The sequence below is a fragment of the Phragmites australis genome, chromosome 21 (genome assembly GCF_958298935.1).
Source record: "Phragmites australis chromosome 21, lpPhrAust1.1, whole genome shotgun sequence".
NCBI lineage: Eukaryota > Viridiplantae > Streptophyta > Magnoliopsida > Poales > Poaceae > Phragmites > Phragmites australis.
In genome coordinates this window covers 20,765,396-20,789,448 of record NC_084941.1, presented here as the reverse complement: position 1 = coordinate 20,789,448, position 24,053 = coordinate 20,765,396, and the positions used below count along the sequence as shown (strand labels likewise).

Genomic DNA, 24,053 nt, shown 5'->3' with positions numbered 1-24,053 from the left:
TATTTTGATCTCTCTTCTTAATTAGCTTGCCAAATCATCAAAAATAATGATATGTCACCTTATTAAATGAAAATGTAACGCCTATTGAGAGTAGTTTTAATCCCACGATTGTCCTAGACGCAAAGGAGGTTTCTTCTATCACATTTTTTATTCCCTTTCTTCAAGACGGCATGGTTGAAAGCTAAATCTATATGTGATATCCACAAATAATTTACCTTATAACTATAATTACATTTTAGCATGAGGGACCTTGTTGACGACTTCTCACCAATAATTTGGGAAGGATCTCAAAAACCCTACTTTCCAAAACGATGCGGTTTTCAAAGGCCTGTGTTTGTGAATGGAGATTGCTAGTAGCCGATTCCTTATCGGATCGGCTACTGCCGATCAACAAGTACAATCTTTAGATTTGGGACACCCTACGGTGACGATATGTCAATGTTCATAGGCGTTTTTTTCCACGGACGGTCAGTGTTGATCAGGCAGGCTAGCTTGGCGCTGTGGATGATTTAGCGAACGACGGTTATGGGTTGAGAGAGTTATGTTCTATTTGGTACAGTTGGTACTTCTGTATAATTTGTTTCTTAGAGAATTTTGTAAAAAAAGATTATACTTCTACAGATTTCATAAGTATTTCTCAGAATCCGTTTACTGATAATTTAATATAGAATCCTATTAATTAGTATAGTTTTTCGGGAATCCATAAGTAAAACTGTACTAAATAGAGTTTTAGGCGTGCCGGATTCCTTGCCACGATCGACGGCTCAAAGAGTTTCACGAGACCTCGTGCTCAGACTGAGAGTCCAATTCTACGACCCGAGCCAAGGCCTAGTCTGGTTTGATGCAAAGCCGGATTTGACTTGAGAGGTCAGGTACGATTTGGACAAGCCTGCTGGCCTGGTGCGTGCTGATTATCCCACGTGGCATTTGGACTTCACATCCTCTTGTGTTGCTCTCGTGGCAGGTGCAGCAGTGATGATCCCACGTGGTATTTGAAAGCAGCCAACCACTCTCATGGCCTGACCCTGCTATCTTGTGAAGCGGATCATGGAAGAAGCTGAAACATGAAAAATACTGTGCAACATAGCTCTGCCAAATACATCCTGATAGGAAGTGGTATTATTTATAAACGTGTGATAGAGACATAATCAATACGTGAGTATGGTAAAAAAAGAAAAAAATCACATCAGCAGGAAAACTACTTTTGTTTTACCGATTACATACTCGATTAGGTGATTACTACGAGTAATTTTAATTAACCAGGAGCCGTGATGTGCAGTTGTGGGCGAGAAAGCTAGTGCAATGCCAAATTAAACATGAAATTTTTTGGGCCAATTATAATGTGCTTCATCGGTCTGGGTACTAAGACTGGTCAGCGCAGACACCACCAGATTAACATTTCCTTGTCCCTTTTGATCAAAAATTAGGGTAGAAATCGGGAGAATAATTTAATCCACCACGGAAGCAGCAACGAACTCTCCTGTGATGTGCTGAGCTTCCAGCGTCCCTTCTCTCTCCTCCTGCCCTTGCCCTGTCTCCTCCACTCCACCGGTCCGCCGGCCTCACTCCTGCCCTATAAATAAATCATCCATAGCCGTTGCGGAAAACCATCCATGAGCGCCAACTTCAAGGGACAAAACAACTATCCGGTAACACGCACGTGGCAGCAAGAGGCCTCGATCGCCGTCTTCTTGGAGCCGGAGGCAATGGCGGCGGCGGTGGCGGTGCATTCTTGGCGCCAGGCATTCGCCGTGCTCGTGTTGCTGCTGCAGCAGCTGCGAGGCGCGCAATCGGCGACGTTCACGATCGCCAACAGCTGCGGGTACACGGTGTGGCCGGGCCTGCTGTCCAGCGCGGGGTCGGCGCCGCTGCCCACCACGGGGTTCGCGCTCCCGCCGGGGGCGTCGCGGGCAGTGGCGGCTCCCGCGGGGTGGTCGGGTCGCCTCTGGGGCCGCACGCTCTGCGCCGCTGATGCTACAGGGCGGTTCGCGTGCGCCACGGGGGACTGCGGGTCGGGGGACGTGCAGTGCAGCGGCGGCGGCGCGGCGCCGCCCGCCACGCTGGCCGAGTTCACGCTCGACGGCAGCGGCGGGCTCGACTTCTTCGACGCCAGCCTCGTCGACGGTTACAACCTGCCCATGGTCGTCACGCCTCTTAGCACCACCGGCAACGCTTCCGGTGGCGGTTCTTCGGGGAAGTGCGCGGCGACGGGGTGCGCCGCGGAGCTGAACGGCGCGTGCCCGGCGGACCTGCGGGTGGTGGCCACGGCGGCCGAGGGTGATGGGCCGGTGGCGTGCCGCAGCGCGTGCGACGCGTTCGGGGACGCGCAGTACTGCTGCAGCGGCGCGTACGGGAGCCCGAGCGCGTGCCGGCCGTCGGTCTACTCGGAGTTCTTCAAGAGCGCGTGCCCGCGCGCGTACAGCTACGCCTACGACGACGCCACCTCCACCTTCACCTGCGCCGCCGGCGCCACCGACTACGCCGTCACCTTCTGCCCCGCCGCGTCCACCAGGTAGAAAACCAACTCTTCTTCAGTTCCCTTAATTTAATTTCGCGGTAGATCAACTCTGATAACCTCATGTAAATAAAGAACGACTCTGCAGTAAGAAATGAATATGATCATTTTCATGGTAAAAAAATGGCTCAGAAAAACAGAATGTATGTCAAGTGTCAGTTCAACGTAAAAAAATGACCTGATCAAATTATTCTTCTTTTAACCATGGTATTTTTTGTTAGGCACCACTAGTTTATGACTGGATTTGTATAGTTAAGTTTGTGAATTTGGTTGGTTAGTAAGAGCGGGGTGGAGCTGTCAGTGAGAAGAGACAAAAGTGTAGTTGAGGCATTCCGAGGAGGTGGCCGAGAGAGGAGTTACCAACGGGCAACGGCTAGTAAGCCAAACGGCTAGCGAGGCACGTTTCCCAGGCATCCACGCTTGCTCACGTGGACATGGGACAAGAAAACTGCCTTGTTATTAGGGCATGTACTAGGTATAGATAACTATCATCTATAATATACTAGGGATAACACTGTAATCTATTACTATCTACGTTCTTAAATAAATATCGTCATAGAATACGTACAGTCAAATTTTAAAATTTTGATCATTAATATACATAAAATTATTAGAATTTGACATGTGAAAATGATAGTAATAAATTTGTTATGAAAAATAATTTAACATCATCTAATTTTATCAACTTCTATTAAAAAATAATTATCAAAAATAATAATCAAATGTGTTTGTTAGAGACCGATGTCCTAAATAATAAGTAAAAGAAAACATATAGTAGTACCCATCATAAATACAATACAAGAGATGTTGTCTATTAGTAAAAGAGACAACTCTTTTCTCTCTCTTCATGACGGCTCCTCCACGTTATAATCATAAAAATCCTATACATGACAACGTTAGAGACAACTGGCATCAGCCTTTTGTAAGTGACTTTAGCCGTTCGGGTCCACACGCGTCGCGTAGTCTCATCGCTCGGTTTGGCCCGGGCTAGTAGAAATTAACTTCCGTTTACTAGCCATTTTTACTAGTAGCAGTTTTACAGTATATACATGCTACTACGTAGTGTCGCAAACAACTAGTATTGCTTTCCTGCTGACTCACTTCTATGGCAACAGCGTGAAGTCGACGGGAGAGAACCCGCAGGCGGCCGGGCTGCCGCAGATGAACGACACCATGGTCTACTTCGGCGGCGGCGGCGGTATTAACGCGCAGGCCAGCAGCGCCGCCGCCGCAGAGAAATACCTCGTCGCCGTCGCGGTCACGGCCGTCGCTCTCTCGGCTCTCCTCTGAGCGCCGCCGATCCGTGCCAAACGGTGCACAACGCGCGCGCGCAGCTGCAGCAAGTTAGCCGCCGGGCACCGAGCAGTGCTGACCGGTCACCGTCTCTGGAGCGTGGGCCCCGCAGAGCATCTGGACAGCGTGGGGAGAAATGCTGACCAAGTTACAGAGTGAACGCAGGCTCGAGGGAACAAGAGAATGGGACTGGAGTATATTATATTGTTGTAGTTTAGGACCAGGCTCGATTAGCTTCTCGCCTTCTTTTTCTTGCATTCTTTTTCAACTTCTTTCACTTTTGGGGCGGATAATTCGTTGACTATTTTCCGTGCTAGAAGATCACATTGCGACGGAATTGAAAAGATTTGTAGTTTGTAAATGATTGGTTGGTAGATTTATTTGATTGTGAAAAGGGGATGTATTAAGTTTTATAATGTCCTAAATGCCTCCTCTTGCCTATGCTCTGAAGTGAACTTCTTTTGCCAATCCTGTTCTGTCTGCTCAAGCGGTAGGGACTTGCTCGGTACCCTTCATTACTTGCTGCTGATCCTGACAGATTGATACTTCGTTGACAATAAAATCAAGCATAATTGCAAAAAAATTATTACTCTTGTTGTTATTGCAAGTTTATCACTAAAAAATTATAAAAATACCATTAAAACTATCATTCGAGTGGTATCTTTAAAAAAAATAAAAAATCAGAAAGTTATTTGCAAATGCTCTAAAATCAAAGTGACGGCTTGAGATAATGTTGGCTCGTTTCTAATGATGAAGGCTGATTTTTTTTTTCTTTTAAGGCTGCAGTTGAGCAACACCACAGGCCTAAAGCTATGACACAAGATAGAAATCTATGACAGCTGACAAGCCCATCCAACTTGTAGTTAGTGTCTCTGAACCGTGACCGGTAGCCACAAGATGATTTTTTAAATAATATTATTTTATTAGAAAATTTAAAAAATAATAGTCAAATTCATAAAATTGTAAGAATATGTGTGCAGTACTCCAAATACTGACATCCTACGTGGCACTTGGCCCGGAGACCCATCGGCACACGAGCGTTGTAGCCTCATGACCTGTCAGCATTTCACATGCCGACATGTGACAACTCAGGCCTATCGGTACGCGGAATACCGACAAGACTATAATAATTAGGTGGCTGCAGATTTTCCTATCTGTGTTCTGTCTTCCCCAGACACACGTGGGCACACAAGGCAGCGGGAGAGGGAGTGGCGGCGCGCGAGGGAGTAACCAACGACGTCGTACGTCTACATTCGCCAGTATATTTTCTTTTGTATTTAGATTAGAATAGGAATAGTACTAGGTAGAATAGAAAAAAATATAGGCAGAATAGAGACATATTCAGATAGATTAAAATTAAGTTAGAGACTTAGTGGTGTAGAATAATAGATAGAAAATTTAGAGTACGATATTGAGAGTGGTTAGAATTTTAGTATAGAATTTTCGCAGTATGGATAGAAAATCTAGAGTAGAATTTCCGTAATATAGATAGAAGTTTAGGGTTGAATGTTAAGAATCTTTAGACTAGAATTTGTAGGTCAAATATGTATAACATTTTTAGTAGAATGTTTAGAATTTTGTGGTACATATAGAATAGGAAATAATGTATGCCTATAATTTAGGAAATCTTGGTATATTCAGAGTAGAATTATTCAATACATTTAAGATATGTAAGATTTGGTACAATGTAAATTAGGTATATTTTTTTAAAGAGTTGGAAGAAATTTGATAGAGTTTGATAAAACATTTTTGAGGCATATTATTGATTAGGTGCTGCTTATTATCAATTTATAGTTTTGGTTAGATTTGGTAATTTATGTAACATTGATTCTAGAATGCGACGTCAATGTTCACCGATATATTATTAATTTATAGGTTTGGTTAGAATAGGAAATGTATATACAAAATTTAGGGTTATACAAATTTAGATACGAATATAGGAATAGAAGCATAGACTTAAAGTAGAGGAAATGTAGAATATGTAAAGTAGAATAGTTGTAATGGAGTATGTTCAAAATGTTGAAATTATTTAGAATGTATTATGTAGTAGTACTTCATTTCGTCTTAGTAGGTTTTTTTGAAGATTGTTGATAAAGGGGGAGAATTTTGATGACCAAATCAAGATGTAAGAATGGTAAGCAAGATGCTTGGGTTGACAAAGGAGGAGAATTTGGTTGACAAAGGAGGAAAAGAAGAATCTCTTGCATAGGTCAATCAAGGAAGATAATGGTTATGGAGAAAGAGGGAGATAATGGCTATGGGTTGACACTTGTATTTTGCACAGAAGTTGGCACAGTTTGGCTCAAATGTACACGCTGGATGTTCTAGCGATAGGGCTGGTGAACACACCGAAACATCTGATGTTCATAATAGTTTTGAGTTGGGTTCCAACGGCTAGTTTTTGGAAGGTGTACACGTCGGATGTTCCGGTGAGTACAATCTGTTTACACCGGATCATCCGACGTATGCAGAAAAATTGAGCCGTTGGAGCAATAGATAGTCCACGGGGTTGAGGCTATAAATACCCCTCCACTCAGTCATTTGGAGTAGCTGGAGTTCAGAGAACCTCATATATACCTGAGTAGACGATTAAGCACACAATTATAGAATGATTAGTGCTTATAGGCCTAGAGAGAAGTGTTGCTAGGTGCTGCAACCTAGAGAGCGGATCAAGGAGTGATCCAACCATGTACTGAGAGGTACGTCGATGCCTTGGAGTCTTTGTGACTTGCCGGCAACTTGGGCCTTAGTAACTCAAGCTTGTTGATCCTTTGACTTGGTGTGTAGTAACGACAAGAAGTGTGTACGGGGATGCGGAAGCTTTTGCCTTGGTGGCTAGAACTCCAAAGTGAAGACGACATACAAGTGACCGGAATAGAGGTTAGTGGTGAGACCTTACCTTTATGTCTTGGTAGCTCATCGTGCTTGAGGCCTTGTCTTGGTGACTTCGTATCTCAGGAGTCGTGACTGGAAGAGACTTGGCGATCGGGAGCATATCCTTTGTGGAGCTCCAACATGGACAAGGGATGGCTTGTGTGCCACCAATACCATGGGATAAAAGTCCCTTCTTCCGAGTTTGCTCTCTCTACCTTATTTACGTTTCCGTATTTACTTACTTGCAATTTACCTTCCTAGAGTAGGTTGCCATCTTTTTGAGCGGTAGAGTAGACACACTAGATAAACCTAAAGCACATTTAGATAGAAATTGATATAGGTTTATCTTGTAAAGTTTTTGGAGCTAATTAGATTTTTAAGTGTCCTAATTTACCCCTCCTCCCTTCTCAGGACGTCACCGATCCCTACAAGGTCAACTTGATCGAGAGTAGGAGGAACGGCCGAAGGGCCCAGGTCCTTGAGAGTTTGGCCGATAGCTTCACTAGCCATAGTTGCCTTTGGCTCCAGAATATCAACTCTCTCCTAGACAGCATCGCTCGCGAACTGCTTCATCTCGAGCAACAATTTGTTAAGGCGCTCATTTTCTATCTAAAGCTTTAGAACATTAGCTTCGGATGCCTCGGCACATTTGCGAAGGGTGATCACCTCCTGTTCCAGATCTTGCATGCTCGAGCGAAGGGTGGTCACCTCTTTCTGCAGATCTTGCGTACTCGAATGAAGGGTCATCACCACCCTTTCCAGATCTTGCGACCTTTGTTCGGCTTCTTTAGTCCGACGAAGAAATTCTTTCTTAGTGGCTTTGGCCTTTTCAACTCTTTGCTCTAATAGGATTTGCAGCTCCTCCACCCCTTTGGCACAAGCTTCGAATTGCTCGGCGCGCCTTCGTAGGGCGCGCGAAATAAGCATGCCCTGCGAGGTGTGAAACTTTAAAGACAGAGCGCGTGAAGGATAAAATAAAATAGAATAGAATTTAATAATAACTCTAAGTACCTTTTCGGTTGTCAGATCGAAGGCGTCTAGGAGGTCAGAGGTTGTCTTCTAAGACAGTTGTATCTCAAGTTCTGGAAGGATGTAGCTACCAGAGATACTCTTAGCATCCTAAACCTCTTCGGAGCTCGGCTCAAACGAAGTCAGCCGCAAGGCTTCGGCATTGATAACCCTGGCATTACTCAAGGTGCCAAGGGACATAAGCATCTTGCCTCCACCATGGCGTGGATGCAATAGGGCATCTTCCTCCTCTTCGGTCTCAGCTGGAGTTGGACTGAGAGATTCAGCTCGACATTCGAAGGAGTCAGAGTCTGAGCTCGACCCCTGGATGACTCACGCCCTTGGTACGCTAGACTAGACCCTTCGACCCCCTTTAGGTCCTGGACCTTGGCCTCCAGAGAAGTTTTCTCGTCATCGGTGTCGAAGAAAGGAGCGAGCACGACGGGCGCGGCAGTGGTGGCCTGTGGTGGGGGTCGAAGCTAACCTCAGTTGCACCCTTCGGAGGAGCCTACTGAAGCGGTGTCGCGAGACCGTTGGCTTCCGACGCGCTGCTGAGAAGATTTTCCTCTGCACCGCCGTGTGCTAGCCTCTTCGGTACACCGACCTTCATCTTTTTCGTCTTGCGAGCTAGAGGGTTTGCGTGAGCCAAAGGGCTCTTAGTTTTCCTTTTTCCTTTGCTTCGGGCATCGTTTGCCCCAGCGACAACTCCAGTTGGCTGACCGGAGGCATTTAACCTATCTCTGTAGCTCAGGCCTCGAAGCTCAAAGACCCTATTGAGCTAGTGGCCAAGGCCTAGTTCAGCGCAGGCTTGGCCTTCAGCGACGGTAACCTTTCCCAGGAGGAGGTGGGCTTCGGCTTCCACCTCGGCAAGTGTTACGGCTGTTGCAAGAAACAATGGATAAGAAAAAATAACATAGCGAAGGCCTAGAAAAAAAGGACAAAGATACTTACCATGTTTTCCTGTGAAGTCAAAGTGGGGACAGCAAAGTCCCTCCGGTCCCTTCAGCTCGAACAACGGGACGGTCCACCCTTTGCTGAGCGGCCAAATGCCAGCAGCGAGGAATTCCTCGACAAGATCGCGAGTGCTTAAAATCCTTCGAGCACTTTGTGAATGCTTCGAAGGCTTCATGCTGGGCGCCCTTGATTGCCACGTCTGGGGCATGATTCACCTTGAGCTTCTGGCACTTCGACACAAAGTAATCTATGCTGTCCACCTTGTGGTAAAACCACCATTGTGTCCAGTCTTTCGGCCACTTGTTCTTGTGAGCTACAACAGGCATGGCCAGACCTCCTCGGTAGGTAAAATTCGCACAGCCGTAGTGGGCTTCGGTTGATGGTGAACCTGATGGGCAGCTACGAAGGCCCTCGCTGACACCTTTGCTCCTTCCGATTTTGCTGCCCAAGAAAAAAGACTAAGCCGAATGATGGTGTTCGGCGTCAGTTGATGGAGAAAAACCTAAAAAAAATTCAGAACCTTCGCCACCATCTCCTTGCATGGTAGGCGAAGGCCAGCTCTGAAGTAATCAGCTAAGACAATTGCCTCGTCGTCTACTGACTCTGCGATCTCCTGGTCTTTGGGAAGCTTGACCTTCGACGTGTCACTTATTAGGACTTCTCTCTGTAAACCAGCCAGAACTTCTTCGTCAACCTTTGACTTCTCGATCCAGTACATCTTCGGCTTGCCAGACTTACCCTTCGGAGCCATTGGATTAGCCTCTCCGAGCTCCATTCCGAAGCGTCAAGAGCGCGGTGGATGCCTTCGTGCAGGGCGTGTAGAACAGCGCGAGCAGGTGTGAAGTCACAATCTGCGGTGAAAATGACCCACAGGGTCATATATATATATATATATATATATATATATATATATATATATATATATATATATATATATATATATATATATATATATATATATATATAGTGGTAAAAACATTGAAACCAGGTGAAGAGACGTCGGTTCAAGATCCAAATTGTCTTCTTTATGGCAGTTAAGATGAGGATGGTAACCACCCTAAAAATAATTACACACACACATATATATATATATAATAATAATAATAGTAATAAAAGTAATAAATAAATAAATAAACATAAAATAATATAATATATATAAGTAAAATGCATAACCAACACCTCGAGACTTGAGCTGGTGCCAAAAAGTTAAACCCTCCGGGTGTGCAAGGGGGGCTCTTTGGCCGAAGGTAAGCCATAGGCCGCGATTCCTTCAATGGGCCGAAGGGGACGGCGTTCGGTAGTACCATCTAGTTTCACGGGTTCGGCCCATCGAAGAAGTGCCTTGCAGTGGGGGGCTGTCTCATAGGCCCCTTCCGGCACACAGTTGAAGACCTCACGGCCGCTATTTGCTGACAAAGTGTACATCGGTCGAAGATTTGTGACGCTGCAGGAACCCTTCAAACAGGACGAAAGAACCTCACGAATACTCGGTGAAGCCCGTGTCTAGCCTTCAGAGGGCGGTCGAAGGCCTTCGCGAGGATCCCTTGGGGAAGTGGTTGAAAGAGCACCGAAGGCATCGACACAGGCAAACCCATCAGCGGGCCTTTGGAGGGTCTTTGCAGGCCTTCGCCAGGCATCACTAGGTGGGCGATTGAGGAAAGGCCAAAGATAAGGGCAAGCATGGCCCTTCGGGAGACTGGGCGAAGGTTGACTATTCACATCAGCTGGAGACCTCAAATGGCATAACTATAAATAGGCTGGGTGTACTTAGGAATGTACCAGATTACCCATGAATATGCCGAGAATGTGGTAGGTAAAATGGTAATGTTGTAAACTGTAACGGGGAGTGGTTTGGTACAGCCTATAAATAGGTCGGTGTTGTAATCGAAAGATAAATATTAATGACAGTGCACAATTCCCCAGTTCACACTCGCTAGGCCTTCGGCCCTCTCTCGAGTTCCGAAGGCTCCCTATTCTGTGCGGATACACAAGTTCCCAACAGTAAGTTAATTAAGATTCTAATTTGGGAGGTGGACCAGTACGTCCCAATAATATTTGAACCTGTTTGATAAGGCCTTCCCCATAAAGGTTCAATTTGTCTCATGAAGACAAAGACGATGAGGACTTTCTAGACTTGCCTTGTTGGTTTTAGATGAAGAACCCGATTATGACTTCACCAACGACCTAGATGGAGAGTGAACGAAGAGTAAGACTATGTCCACACTCAAGTTGTCTATAGGCATTGGGCTTACTCACTAGTTTCCGCTGTTATTGTGTTCTGTTATTTTGGCATGTCGGCTTTATTGTAATGAACTACATGGTGTAAGACTTTATTATAGTTATATAATCTGAATGATGTATGGTTGTGATGTCAATCTGTTAAATATTGTATGTATCAGCTATTGATCTAGAGACTGATATAAGATGTACAGTTGATCTCAAGAAGTGGGTCTAACAGGACCCTAGATGTGTTTGTGGAGAAGTTGGCTCTATATACCATGTAAGATTGGATCTCAAGCGTGTACATCCAATATGGAGGCCGCATATATTTATATCACGATACAAATTCAAATGTACAAGCTTGGAGTTCAAGCAACTACAACAACGTCATGATATCTGACCGGGTACCTATCCTTCTATATCTAGGATACAGCAAATCGGTTAGTATCTTAACAGTTTTCATTTAGTTTGTTATAATTTAGAAGGCTGCTAGGTCTAGTCATGGCTCAAGGGAGAGCTGTTCGTATTAATTAGGCTTAATCTTCTATGGCCTTTTGCATCAACATGTCAATTTATGTTGCTGATGGTGCACTGGTAATCCCAGCTTATGTAATAACTCATGTGAACCTCTTATTGACTTTCAATTAAAGCCGAGTAATCTATTTTCTAAAAAACAGGTTAACTCGTACACAAAATGTTTTGATTACAGAAATAAATCACAATTACACATTGCAGAAGCAGAGCATAGATGCTAGCTGCTCCACTGCTGCTGCAGGCCATAAACTACAAATGCATAGTAAATTCTCTGTTCAGGTAACAGGGATGCATTTGGCATACAAAACCTTAAAGCCAAGCCACATGCACATGGTCGCATATGAAATAGACATGTCTTCACATCATTGTTACGGATAAAGAGCACGAAACCAAGCGTGCGAGATCAACTCCAGAGAAGCTGGATGGAGCAGTGGTCGAGGGACGCAGGCCTGAATGGTTGCGTGCCTCCATGATACTCCTTCAGTCCTTCGGCTCCTTGCATCTTCCGAACCTGGTCGAAGCCCCAGGTAAATTAAAATGAACATATGAGTGAATACGAGCAATGAAGGTGGTGTAGCTCTCTCCAAGCTTGAGAGCATACATCATTTTTACAAAGAGAGGAAGGTGAAGGAAACAAATAAGTAGCAAAACTTACATGCAGACAGCTGTATATGTGGTTGCAGAGGCAAGTTAACCAATGAATTTGAAATCCTCTGGGATATGCGCAATCTTCTCCCAATTTGGATGTCCACCTGTCCGACAGCTTTCCGAGAGAGAGCTGTTGCACCCCACAAGTTGAAATTTCTTGATGGAGCGGGGTAATCTTGGTAATGACAAGATATTTTCGCAACTGTCGATAGCCAATTCCTCGAGCGAAGTTAGCTGCTCCATGTTCTTAGGCAAAGAGTTCCAACTGCAGGATGAAATCTGAAGCCTGTGCAAATTAACCAAGAATTCACCAACCCTGGGGGGAGCATCCGATCCATTCCAACCGTCAAGTGAAAGTCTCTCGAGGGACATAGGTAATCTTGGTAGTGACAGGATATTTTTGCAGCTCATGATATTCAATTCCTCGAGAGATGTTAGATTCTCCATATTATCAGGCAAAGAGTTCCAGCTGCAGTTTAAAACACTAAGCGTACGCAAATACACGCAGAGTTCTAACTTGGGGGGAGCATCCGATCCGTTGCAATATGAGAAGTGGAGATGTTGTAGGTTCTCTAGGGTGCGCTGTTCTCCCGACAACCAACTTGGGTATGTCGATCCACTGTAGTTCCTGATACATAGTGATGTGACTAGGAATGGTGGACAGAGGGCCTCAAGGATCTTATCTGGAGGATCTCCACTCTGATCACAAGTCCTCCCTTCTTCCTTGTTTTCCACCAGCAAATTGGAGCTCTGATGACTGAAGCACCATTCCAGTTCCAGATCTGAGATGTGTACCTTATCAGCTAGCTTGGCCTGACGAGCTTCCTCCTCGCTCTGGACAGCTTCAAGTCCATATATGATTAGATGGCCACGAAGGTTGTTCAGGTGCTCCAACTGCTGTATCTCATAGCCCGCTTCCTTCCTGACTGTGAAGGAATCAAGGGTTCGGAGCAACGTCAACCTCCCTATGTTAGGAAACTCCAGCTTATTCATTGTGTGTATGTACCTCAAATTGACAAGGTTGCTCATTTCCTTATCGGTGGAATAACCAAAACAACAATTTAGGGCATCAAACTTCTGCAGATGGTACAGCTTACCAAATGCAGGTGGCAAAATCACTCTGATCCAGTACCCAGAAACGAAAATACAGCGAAGATGTTTCATTTCACCAATACGTGCTGGGAGTAGAACCTTTTCCTTATGTCTGAAATTGACATGCGCCACCCGCAGCTTCTTTAGAGCCTTGAGCAGGTCCTCCAAATCTTCTGCAGCCATTCCGTTGGATCTATAACTGTAAGACATAAATAGAGTGCGCAAAGTCTCCAGCTTCAAAATCTGGTCTGTAAACACTTCTCTGTCATAGGATTCAATAAAAAGATGACGAACATCTCGAGGAATTTGACACACCATACCTTTCTCAATTCTGAAACAGTCACTTCCTGCAACTCTTCCCGCTAAGTCGTGCAACAGGTCATGAATTGTGAAGTTCCCGCTGCTAGTAGTATTGTTTCCGATTGATATGAATGAGCGTGATAGTAACACATGAAAGTAGTCATGTCCGACATCTTCCATATCCTCCGTTCCATTGGTAGTCTCTACAAACCCTTGAGCTATCCACAGGTGAACTAGCTCGTCTCGATTCAACTCGTATCTTCTGGGGAACATACTACAATATGTGAAACATTGCCTGACATGCTCCTCAAGTTGCTGGTAGCTCCACCATAGAGCTCCCATAGTATGATTCAACAAGTCACGGTTCAGGGACCTTCTCCAAAAATCAATATCCAGTCTTCTCCGCAGCTGTCCTGCCACTGTTCTTGCTGCAAGTGGTGACCCTCCTAGCTTTTCAGCAATTTTTCTCCCAATACACTCATGCTCTCTCAATAGTGCCTGGTCACTGATTGCTGCAGCATCAAGTGCATAATGCATGAACATTGAGACATATTGTTCCTCATCCATTTCACGAATTGGAACCAGATTTTGAGCCCCAAGAGCTCTTCCTGCATCTGCAAATCGTGTGGTCACCAGGACTTTACTTCCCCTGTTCCCAGCCTTCAGTGGAGAAAGCAGTAGATCCAGTTGCTGTTCACTGACATCTTTGTCGTACCATACATCATCCAGTACCAACAAAAACTTTTTGCCCGTCAGTTCTGCCTCCAGTTTCATTTGTAGCATGTCAAGATTACTGAGCTGATCCGTTTTGCAACCTGATGCTATCTCTATCATCTCAGTGAAAACAGTGTCCACACTGAAATTCTGAGAAACACGAATCCACATGACAAGGTTGAAGTAGCTATCTTCCCTTTCATTCGCACAAACATACTGTGCAAGGGTTGTCTTCCCTGACCCTGGAATCCCATGGATACCAATTACGGAATAACATTTAGTTTTACTTGAGCTTGGTTCATCATCAGGTGTATCACGAAGCATGCTTCTTATCATTTCAAGATCCCCATCTCGCCCAAATACAACCGGTGGAGGGGCTGAAGTAGTCTGAGGCCTCATGGTGGGCAATCTCACAAAACTGTTAGGTGTATTGTTGATATTGTCACTGCTGGCTGAAAGAAGTTGGTGTCCTTCATTGATTAGTTCTTCTATCTTATCCAAGGTTGCCTTCAGCTTCTTTCTCGACTCAACGGGCAAATTGAAATCCTTCGTGATTCTAGCATCCTGCGACAGCAAGTTACAATCGAAGTTGTTAGGCACAAATCTATATTAGTGCAAACTGCTAACTCAGTTCAATCATGCAACCCTTTGGTTTAAACACCATATGAATATGAAAAACAAAATACTTATCTATTTAATAATAATGAAGGAGATGATGCTCCCACCACTGTGGATAGAAAAAAAAGAGTAATAAACTCAACAGATAGAAACCTTGCACACGCAGAAGTGGGCAGGTGCACGCCCCAGAAATCGGTCACGATGACGTTAGGAACTGTGAGAATCGGTTGCTAACAGTTATGATCTGGATCCCTTTTTCGTGGAATTCAAGATTGGAAAACAGCTCGAGCCTAAAGTTCAGAGTTGAAAAGTGGATTTACTCCTTGATTGTAAGCATTAGAGTTGCGTGGTATCTAACCATGCAAATATATGTTCATCAAGGAGAAGATAGGAACGAACCTGGTTTGTGTTGCATCGAAAAACGGAGAAAATAGACTTGTCATCTATTGACACAGCAGAATTGTCATCAGTTTGATAAATGATACGTCTTTCAAGTTTGTGATAATCAATGGTGTCAAGGATGTCTTCGACTTCGTAAAAAGAAGATTTGAGCTCCTTCATCCATTGCTCCAGTCTGCCTCTGCGAGGACTGGCCTCAACTGCTTCAAGCATCAGTTTCAATTGTAGGACTTTTTTCTCGAGTTTTCTGAGCTTACGCAATGAGCGAGAGCCGAGGTTGGAGAAACTTTTCTTAAGGAGCTCGGAGATGATTGGTGAGACGAGCCATCCTGCAACCGAGATGCCCCACCCTACCGCCGCAATGCTCACCGGATCCATTGGAAGCTCTCAGGTATGGTGGAGGGAAACTGGAACAAGGTTAGGAATCTGCAGGTCGTTCTGAACCTATTGCAGGCAAAAGTTAGGTTGCCAAGGCACAAAAGGAAGCTTCCCTGCAACCGCGAAACTGAAAAGTCAGCGGTCTTCATCCAAGTGTCACAAATTGTGCGAGAATATTGGTGTGAGAGTAGTTCAGTTGTTGTCAGATCCAGCTGGAATCTATAAAAGAAAGCAAGTAAACTCTATGGTCACAATGTCACATGTAAGCACAGATCCGTTCACATCAAAACTTGCCGAGTCCTTGCGTGCCATTAGATTGGCGTTGACCTGCAAGCAACATAATCTAATGCAACATGAAAAGAAATTTCTTCTTCTTTTTAGAATTCAAGAACTGGAAGGCTTGTGTCTCATTCCTTAGAACGGACCAAAACGGTCACACTATAATCAGCGTTTTACTGTTCAGTGCCCTCAGCACAAACGAAATGATGAAAAAAATTAGCAACAGCATTTTGATGAAATCGTTCTATCCTATTACAAGACCAGCACCAGGGTCAACAGACATGCATTTTGCACTCCACCCTAGACCACCAGTTCGATGTAACTGATAATTGCTCCATTCTAACCGAACTCTCTCACCTAACTGTGGCCTCCACTGCATACTCATGTTCTGCTGAAGTGCTCGCACTCATTCCACGTACTTCTGGAATCTGGATTGTTTCTATAATCTCTTCTTCCTTCGTCAGTGTTCTTGCTCTACCCATCACTTGATCTGATTTATGTTCAATTACTGAAGACCCTTGGTCCTCGTGTCTGCGCTCTTCCTTATCCGGATAGGTTTCCAGTCCTATTTGTTCTTCCTGCCCCCTCCGGCAATCTCAGAGTCTTGTTTGGTAATTCATTTCACCTCATTGACAAAGTTGCCCAACTTGTCCTGCGAATTCTCCGTACAAAACATCATCCACCTTCGCAACATCAGCACCAAACTGCTCCACACCAGGTTCGTATCTGACCACTGCATTCTCCCTGAAAACGCATAGCGTCTCTTAGGTCCTATTTGTTTTATCTCTATATTACGAAAAACAGTTTACATATTGTAGATTTTTAAAAGTTGAATTGGAAGAAGCTAGATTGTAAAAAGCTAAGATCATTTGGCATCTAGGATTGTAGGAGGGTTGGATTACTGTTTTTTGTTGTGCAATATCTGTAACACCCCTAGCCGTTGTGAGTGCATATTTATTTCTCTTTATCATTTTGTATGTTGTTCTTCATATTTTTAAATACGAATTTGGATATTGAAATAGACTCTTAAAGTGCATCCCATCGATTTTTTAATTGCAGTCTTGAGTGACGTTTTCCTGTCCTGGTAAAGAACTTCTGTCCAAGGTTCTTGTATGCTCTGTTAGTCGAGGCCTGTTCCTAGTATTTATTTTCTCAACACATATGTCACAGAACACCCTATTGTGAAATAAATTTTAATTGGCTTTATCGAAAGGACCATCATCCATCTATTGTTTCACAAATTATTCAGTGACCAATAAGTAAAAAAAAGCATGACATAACAGTAGGTGCAAAGAAAATGATGATGGGAATACAATTCATGTGTACCAAGTTCAGTAAAAAAAACCATATGTGGCAATACCATAGAGGTACAAAGATAGCTATTTGGTCTCACATTCATATATGTTCCTAAGCTGCGCATTTGGGTATTTGTTAACAGATAGACAAACAGAGTCATGAATCCTGTGATGCACAGAAGTCACAACTCATCAGATGCTTATGCCATTCATGAATACATTGTATATCATCACCATCATGGGCTGACAAGGCATGTCCTAAACCATAATATCAAAATGAGAAAAAACTGTTGTATGCTTTAAGCTGACATTCCGAAGATGAAGATAACATCTAAAATAAGAGCACAGGGATTAAAATTTATAGCTGAGACACTAAAGATAATTGAATAACCGTTGAACAACACTCCTCATACAATAAGAGAACCAGAGGTTCATCATCAATGTTATTTTTCATGAATATCAGTATTGTTTCCACCGAAGAATTAGGAAAAGCATGTGTCACTATACTGAATACAGAACACTGAAGAATACTGATGAACACTGAAGAATACTGATGAAGGAAGAACATTGAAGGCCAAAACACTGGAGAAAGGGAAAATGAACACTCGCTACAACATGTGTCATAATATAAGAATTCTATGACAATTTTCTTCTGTTCTAAGTGATGGGTACTACTCAAGGTACCGAGCTTTCAAACTGGCTTGTTTCAGGAATGATGACTATTGATTTGCTTGGTACTCACAAAATCCTCTCTACCTTGTTCAAGATAAAAGATACAACAATCACAAGAGATATAAAAAGTAGAGATTGTATTCATAAAATAGCAAAATTATTACTGAAAGCTAGCGGGCAAACGCTTTTATTCACCTTGGAAGAGCCAATGGACAAGCATTCCAAACAAGACAGTAAGAAATCAGTTCGGAGGACAATCACGAATATGCCAAACCGTTCCTACAAATATAATGACCAGTACGAACTAATGGTTCGGAGGACTAAGTTCGGAGGACTAAGTTCTACTTGAGACAAATGACCAGTACGATCTAATGGTCACCGGTGTTGTGGGCACCCAATAAGAAGTCTATTTTAGAATAGTGTTGCATTGTCCTTGTGTGTTTTGATGACCGAGACTGTAATGGCTTCAGGGTTAAGAAATCCGATGGCCTCCTTCTTCTTCGTTTCTTTGATTACATGTCTACAGATAAGAAAATAGTTAGATTCAAGACTTATGGTATTAATTAATTAATGTCCAGTTTCAAGAGACTTACAATGTGAAGATCCGTAATAACGATACGTCCATGGCATCAAGGTTAAAGAGGTCATATAAGTCATTGAAACCCATAAGGAAGTACCCGTCGTCAATTAAGAAGTGACGTCATTTGTATTGTACGACTATGGATTGAACCTTGGTATCTCTACAAATCTGCATGTGGTGATTATGCAGATCGACATATGCTTGTCCCACCATTGTTATGTCATCTACCGCCATCAAGGGCTTCTCATATTAGAATTTCGGGTGAGCACTAGTCCACACTTTTCCAATATCTGTGGACTTCTTCGCCGGTACAATGGCCTTTGATTTCTTCGGCATGTGCTTCTTATAGCCTTTCTTCTTGGCTCTCTTTTCCTTCTTCTTTGGGCTATTTGGGGGAGATAGAATTGGAGCTGAAAGCAAGGCTACCGAATGCGGAGGAGACTATGAAGCTGACTTCTCTGGAGGAGGAGAAGGCAGTGAAGCTATCTTCTCTGGAAGTGAGGGGCGTGACGACAGTGGACTTGCAGCTCGTCCAGACTGAGATGCACTGGAGACCACAATATCACCCCTCTTCCACTGGATCCTTTGACGAAGAGCTTCACCCAGAGTTGTGACTTCATCATTGGATGGGGGGAGCTCCAACACGTGATGGGTGACATTGCTATGTACTATGTCCATTCTAACCACGGCATAGCCAGCACATATCGAGACCGTATGTAAGATATGGATATCTAGAAGCACTTGACCCCTTGCAATCTCCATTTGATACCCATCAGGCCTGATTACAAGGCTGCAGGGCATGGGCCCTTCTAGTAGGTCAATCGTATCTGGCTCAATCATGTCAGCTACTGGTTGATCGATCTCCTTGGAGGCGCAGCACATCTTCCGTTCAGTTCCGAGGCTAGCTACCTCTGAGATGGAAATCTCTATTCCCCGTGCTACAAGCGCTTGCATGATGTTTGCATAAACTTTCTAGGTGATGTTCCGTGTCAATGCATCCACGTCCACTGCACCTGATCTCTTCCTCTTCTTGTACATTCCGAGGTCTTCGGAAAAACCGTATTTCCAGCCCTAGGAACTGGATACACCGCACAGTCGACCTGGGTGCTCCGGGGTTCTCAATGCTGCTGAGAGAACATCATGTTGCCTGAAAGAACCTTGGCTAGCTTCAAGTGCATTTTCTTTTACTTTTTCTGCAATTGATTGGGTTTCGCTGTTTCTAAATGTGATTTCTCCACTTTCGGACAGCTCACTCTTTGCATGCAAATATGACTGCGATCGTCCTGGGAATTGCAACCAAATATTATCGCAGTCTTCTTTGACTAACTTTTCATCCTCTACCTGCTATTTTCGCCATTTTCCACACGTACCCGGTTGGGCCGGTCCAAGGGGCGGCGGAGGCAGTTGGAGCTCGGTGGCGACGGTGTTCCGCGCTGAATTGATGGCGAGAAGGCGTGGAAGGGGCTTCATGTGCTACTTTGAGGCCTAGGGGCTTGGAATTTACAGGCGAGGAGGCTTAGGGAAGAAGTTAGGGGTTCAGTAGACGTAGGCAGTGGTGCCGTGGCGGTGGCGGAGCTCCTTTTTCAGCTTGGTCCGAGCGTTTAAACGCAGTTAGCTTGTAGATAAAGCGTGAAAGTGGGAGAGGAGGTGAGGGCCAACTCATTTGAGCGCTTATGGAAGAATTGCAGCCGTGGGAGAGGCGGTTTCGGGCGGAGAAATTGGTGATAGAGAGAGAGAGAGAGAACCCGCATGAGCTGGAAGAAAATGACAGCTGGGCCTGCGCTGCAGGGAGAAGAGAGTGGGCGAGGCAGCTGGGCTGCGGCCCAGAGAGGAGGAAAGGCGAGCGGCCGAGATGGGCTTCGGCCCAGGTGGGAAAATGAGAGAAAAAGAAGAAAAGGGTAAATGGGCTTGGCCCATGAAGGAGATGGGTTTCGGCCCAAAGGGTTCTTCGGGTTCTTCTTTTATTCTTCCATTTTCTTTATTGGTTTCTATTCTTCCAATAATACCAAAAATGCAGATAAAATCTATAAAAAACCAAAATGCTTCAAATAAATATGAGAAAATTCACATAACTCAAATAGAGTAAAATGCATCAAACAAAAATATTTTTAGCTCATGTTAATATTTCTGATGATCCTAAATTAATTCTAAGTCATATTTCATTATTGGAAAACTAATTTTGTATTATTATTATTATTGATAATTAATTTTATTAACATTTTAGAATAATAAATTTGGAATGTTATAGAAGAAAGGCAAGGGCAACAAGTTTATTTCACTCACCTTCTCTCCCGGAAATAACTATTTTATTCGATGCACCGACCTGCAAACAAAACCACAAATTCGAAAAAAGGAATAGTTGCATATACTTGTCCCTCTTTAGTTGCAGAGGTTTTCAAATTCACGGTACAGAGGATTATTCTTGTATTTGGGTGTACCTTTCCTGTTCTATGTGCAGAAGCTATGTATTAGGTATTTACGTTGACTGGAAGATTTTTCCTTTTAAAATAAAACAGAAATATTCTGAGGGGTGAAATAAAGCGTGCGAAAAGGTGTCAATCAGCCGGGAAAAATTATGGTTCTGCAGAGGCGATGACGAACGCCTCTAACCTAACCTATAATGATGCATGATGCTGCATCGGCAAAGCTTGCTCGCTTTGCTACTAGCTGCATGCCTGCTGCTCTTGCCTGCTCTCCGTCCAGGCAGCCTCTGCACATTCCTCCTGTGTGCGCGCGCTTCTACCTGCTGCCTGTGCTGGGCCAGCTGAGCAGCCATCATGCAAGGATACAAGCATGCTGCTGCATGCGTAATTGGGATCACAGAGACAGGATTCCGAGCCCAAGAGGCTCACTGGATCACAATTTCATTGCATCCAAATGCATGGTGCATGTGACATTGTGATCGATGCTGGCGTGCCCTTGATGCGCCCAGGCCCAGCAAAACTAAAGGTAGCTAGGGGCCTAGGGCTCAACATGTTCAGGAGGGAACGTGCCAACAAATTGAATCCGTGTCAACAGATGTTCAGGCAACGGTGCACATATAACAGATGAATTGATCATCATAACAGATGGATGTAGTAGCATATGCATCATCATCAGGGCGACCTGCTTGAGGATTTTGCACCCAAAAGACACATAGGAAAGAACAATGAGAGAAGGCATGATTCCTCATACACCTCCATATCTTTGTGAAAGTCATGCGACTAAGTGAATAAGATCAGACCAAGATCTCCCAAAGGTATAAAGTATATACACATGGGACATAACTGAACGCAAGTCTGTCTAATACTCGATTCCTCCTCAGGTACCATACAAATGTCAATGTCCCTGCTGACAAATTTAATACTTTAGCAACAAGGTGAGATCTAGCTTTAGGAATAAATCTAGTCCCTTTTGCCAAAGGCGTTGTCTCATCTTCGTTCCAAAAGTTGTCACGAGCAGTGTGATACACTCATTGAGCTAGAGGCTCTCTCTCTCTCTCTCTCTCTCTCTCTCTCTCTCTCTCTCTCTCTCTCTCTCTCTCTCTCATATGCAGTATACCACAGTTGTTTCTGCCTCTGCCATGAGCAGATTCCATCGGCCTCAAGTGGAAGTACGTATGATCGAGTAGAAACATACGGTAGTGGCATAGCAGGCAGGCGCAGAATACCGGCTTTGTCTTGAGTACGAGTTCGCGCGGCAGCCCACGAGACACGCCGGGCATCATGTCTCCCTCCGGTTGGTGCTCTCGTCTCATCCGTCGTCGCTGCCGCGCATGATGGAGCCTGCAGGCCACCACTTCGCTGTCCGTATATATGCATATGCTTATGATCAGGCAGTGTGGGGATCGAAAGTTGTAATTAGTTTGGAACAGAAATTAAACCTGCATCTATTGCTAACCTAGCTAGAAACTCAGGTTAACTGGTAAGAAAACTGTGATGAACCGGTTAATAATTAAATAGTATGATTTAACTTCGAACTGCAGGATATATTCTTGCTTGTACCTAATATCTGTTCTTTCTCTTGAGGGGGATTTGATGAAGTATAAGTAAATTGCCTGTCTTTTTCATCAGTTTAAGCTTCCGACACATGTGTCCTCTTGAGGCATGCTCAGTGGCCGAAAGTTCATAGGACCAAATCTTTGACGACAATGAATCCACAGCTACCTTGCAGTTGCATGCTTGAACACCAGAGACTATAATCCACAGGGCATATATGCATAGCGCGCAGCCAATGGTTGGCAAGAAGCTGAGAGATGATAATGAGTAACACTTCCGGTCAGAGATTAGGGTCTAAAGACTAGCTAATTAACACTAGAACGAGAGTTAACTACGTATAAACACGGTGGCAGGAGACGGCCGGCATGTCGGCGTGAACATGCGGCCATCATTGGCGAGTGTAGAGGAGCCCTGACAAGCATGGTCTCCGCCATGTAGCTGGCCTCACTTCAGCTTGACTGGTCATAACCTTAACATGCCTTGTCGTTAACCAGGGTACCTAAAAGGGCATGCGTGCCACTTGAACAAGATTTTGGTTGTGACTATGTTGATGTCATTGTCGTTTCTAGGCTTCTAGCTAGGATCCTAGAATTAGGGGTACGGGAACATAATAGCCGGGCTAGCTCCAAATGATGCCATCCACGGCGAACCATAATCAATCATCTGAAAATTTGGTTTGACCAGCTATCATGAATTGTACTCTCTACTTTTTTGCTTAATTATCATGTAATTTTTTTTAAAAAAAAGTGCAGTTAGAATTCCAACTTATGAAGTTTCCACTTCTTATAAGTTTAGCACAAAATAAAAGGTGTGACTATGTCATGAGCGTCCATGAGTACGTACGTGACCTCGAAGATGTTGCCCGCACCTTCCTCCATTTCGGAGTAGCTATGCACCATGGCAAACCAACTTCCCCGTAAGATGCAAGTACTTCCAATTTGGAATTGAAACTGACATTCGAAAGAAGTCTTAATTTGACTTTAACTTTTTAACTTTGGGGCTCTTACTTCCGATAAATACAAACTTTCGACTCACATTTGAAACCTTTCAACGGAGCTCAATCAAACTTCCCAATTTTAACAATTTCAACTATGATTCAAACTATTTCAAATTTCAACCAAACAAACCAACATTCAACACAAGATACTACTACAGAAAATGTTATCACTGCAGGTTCAAAAACGACATCACTACCGATTTTAGAACTGATAGTAATAGAGTTATCACTATGCATTTGTGTTACGAACTAGCAGTGATAGTCGATCTCAAATCTGATATTTTTTTTATCGATTTTCCTTGTGGCTTTCCTACAGCTTCTGTGGGAGTTTATTCATTGAATATAGACACGCGCCCGAGTAGTTTATAGAAATCGAACCGATGATCTCACCTCACAGTTTTAGCGGATGGCTCTGAGGTAATTATTGTTTTGACTTTTCCTGCTTAAATCTTCAGACGGTTATTTGGGCATGTAGATTGCTTCAAATGAAAACGTTATCAACTACAAAGTTGTACATCACATCGAGGTCTACAAATTTTATATAAAGTTTATCTCCATCCGACTATGTATGATAAAGTTTGTTTCCAATCCATGCATTGTTCTGTAAAGCCGCTATAACTTTTGCATACAGAGTCCGGTTTCAATGTTCCACATCTACTTTCGAAGCTAACAAGAAGGCACATCTGAAAAAATATATGTGTTTAGA

At 43.9% G+C, this 24,053-nt stretch overlaps 2 protein-coding genes across 5 annotated transcripts; one reads left to right on the top strand and one right to left on the bottom strand.

Moving 5' to 3' along the window:
• The first annotated feature begins 1,475 nt into the window (after positions 1–1,475).
• On the top strand, positions 1,476–4,276 carry LOC133903911 (thaumatin-like protein 1b). Its single transcript, XM_062345396.1, has 2 exons — positions 1,476–2,512; positions 3,631–4,276. Exons 1-2 carry the CDS (start codon positions 1,614–1,616, stop codon positions 3,803–3,805), a joined length of 1,074 nt encoding a protein of 357 aa, XP_062201380.1. The 5' UTR covers positions 1,476–1,613; the 3' UTR covers positions 3,806–4,276.
• A 7,221-nt stretch (positions 4,277–11,497) lies between these two features.
• Positions 11,498–15,645, bottom strand: LOC133904038 (putative disease resistance protein At3g14460). 4 transcript variants are annotated; one of them, XM_062345521.1, is made up of 4 exons: positions 15,170–15,299; positions 14,924–15,060; positions 12,054–14,716; positions 11,498–11,909 (listed from the first exon to the last, which is right to left on the bottom strand). In XM_062345521.1, exon 3 carries the CDS (start codon positions 14,549–14,551, stop codon positions 12,089–12,091), a length of 2,463 nt encoding a protein of 820 aa, XP_062201505.1. In that variant the 5' UTR covers positions 14,552–14,716; positions 14,924–15,060; positions 15,170–15,299; the 3' UTR covers positions 11,498–11,909; positions 12,054–12,088. The 4 variants fall into 4 exon arrangements, with proteins under 4 accessions (XP_062201505.1, XP_062201503.1, XP_062201504.1 ...); XM_062345519.1 differs by lacking the exon at positions 14,924–15,060 and having other exon boundaries at positions 15,170–15,632; XM_062345522.1 differs by lacking the exons at positions 11,498–11,909; positions 14,924–15,060 and having other exon boundaries at positions 13,202–13,337; positions 13,459–14,716; positions 15,170–15,645.
• Positions 15,646–24,053: the final 8,408 nt, after the last annotated feature.

Excerpts from the sequence above, each read along its gene's own strand:
- LOC133904038 (XM_062345520.1), bottom strand. The coding sequence starts at position 15,547 with ATGGATCCGGTGAGCATTGCGGCGGTAGGGTGGGGCATCTCGGTTGCA. Across the intron at positions 14,717-15,169 it reads TTCGATGCAACACAAACCAG|GATGCTAGAATCACGAAGGA; the intron begins GTTCGTTCCTAT and ends TTGCTGTCGCAG.
- LOC133903911 (XM_062345396.1), top strand. The coding sequence starts at position 1,614 with ATGAGCGCCAACTTCAAGGGACAAAACAACTATCCGGTAACACGCACG. Across the intron at positions 2,513-3,630 it reads TGCCCCGCCGCGTCCACCAG|CGTGAAGTCGACGGGAGAGA; the intron begins GTAGAAAACCAA and ends CTATGGCAACAG.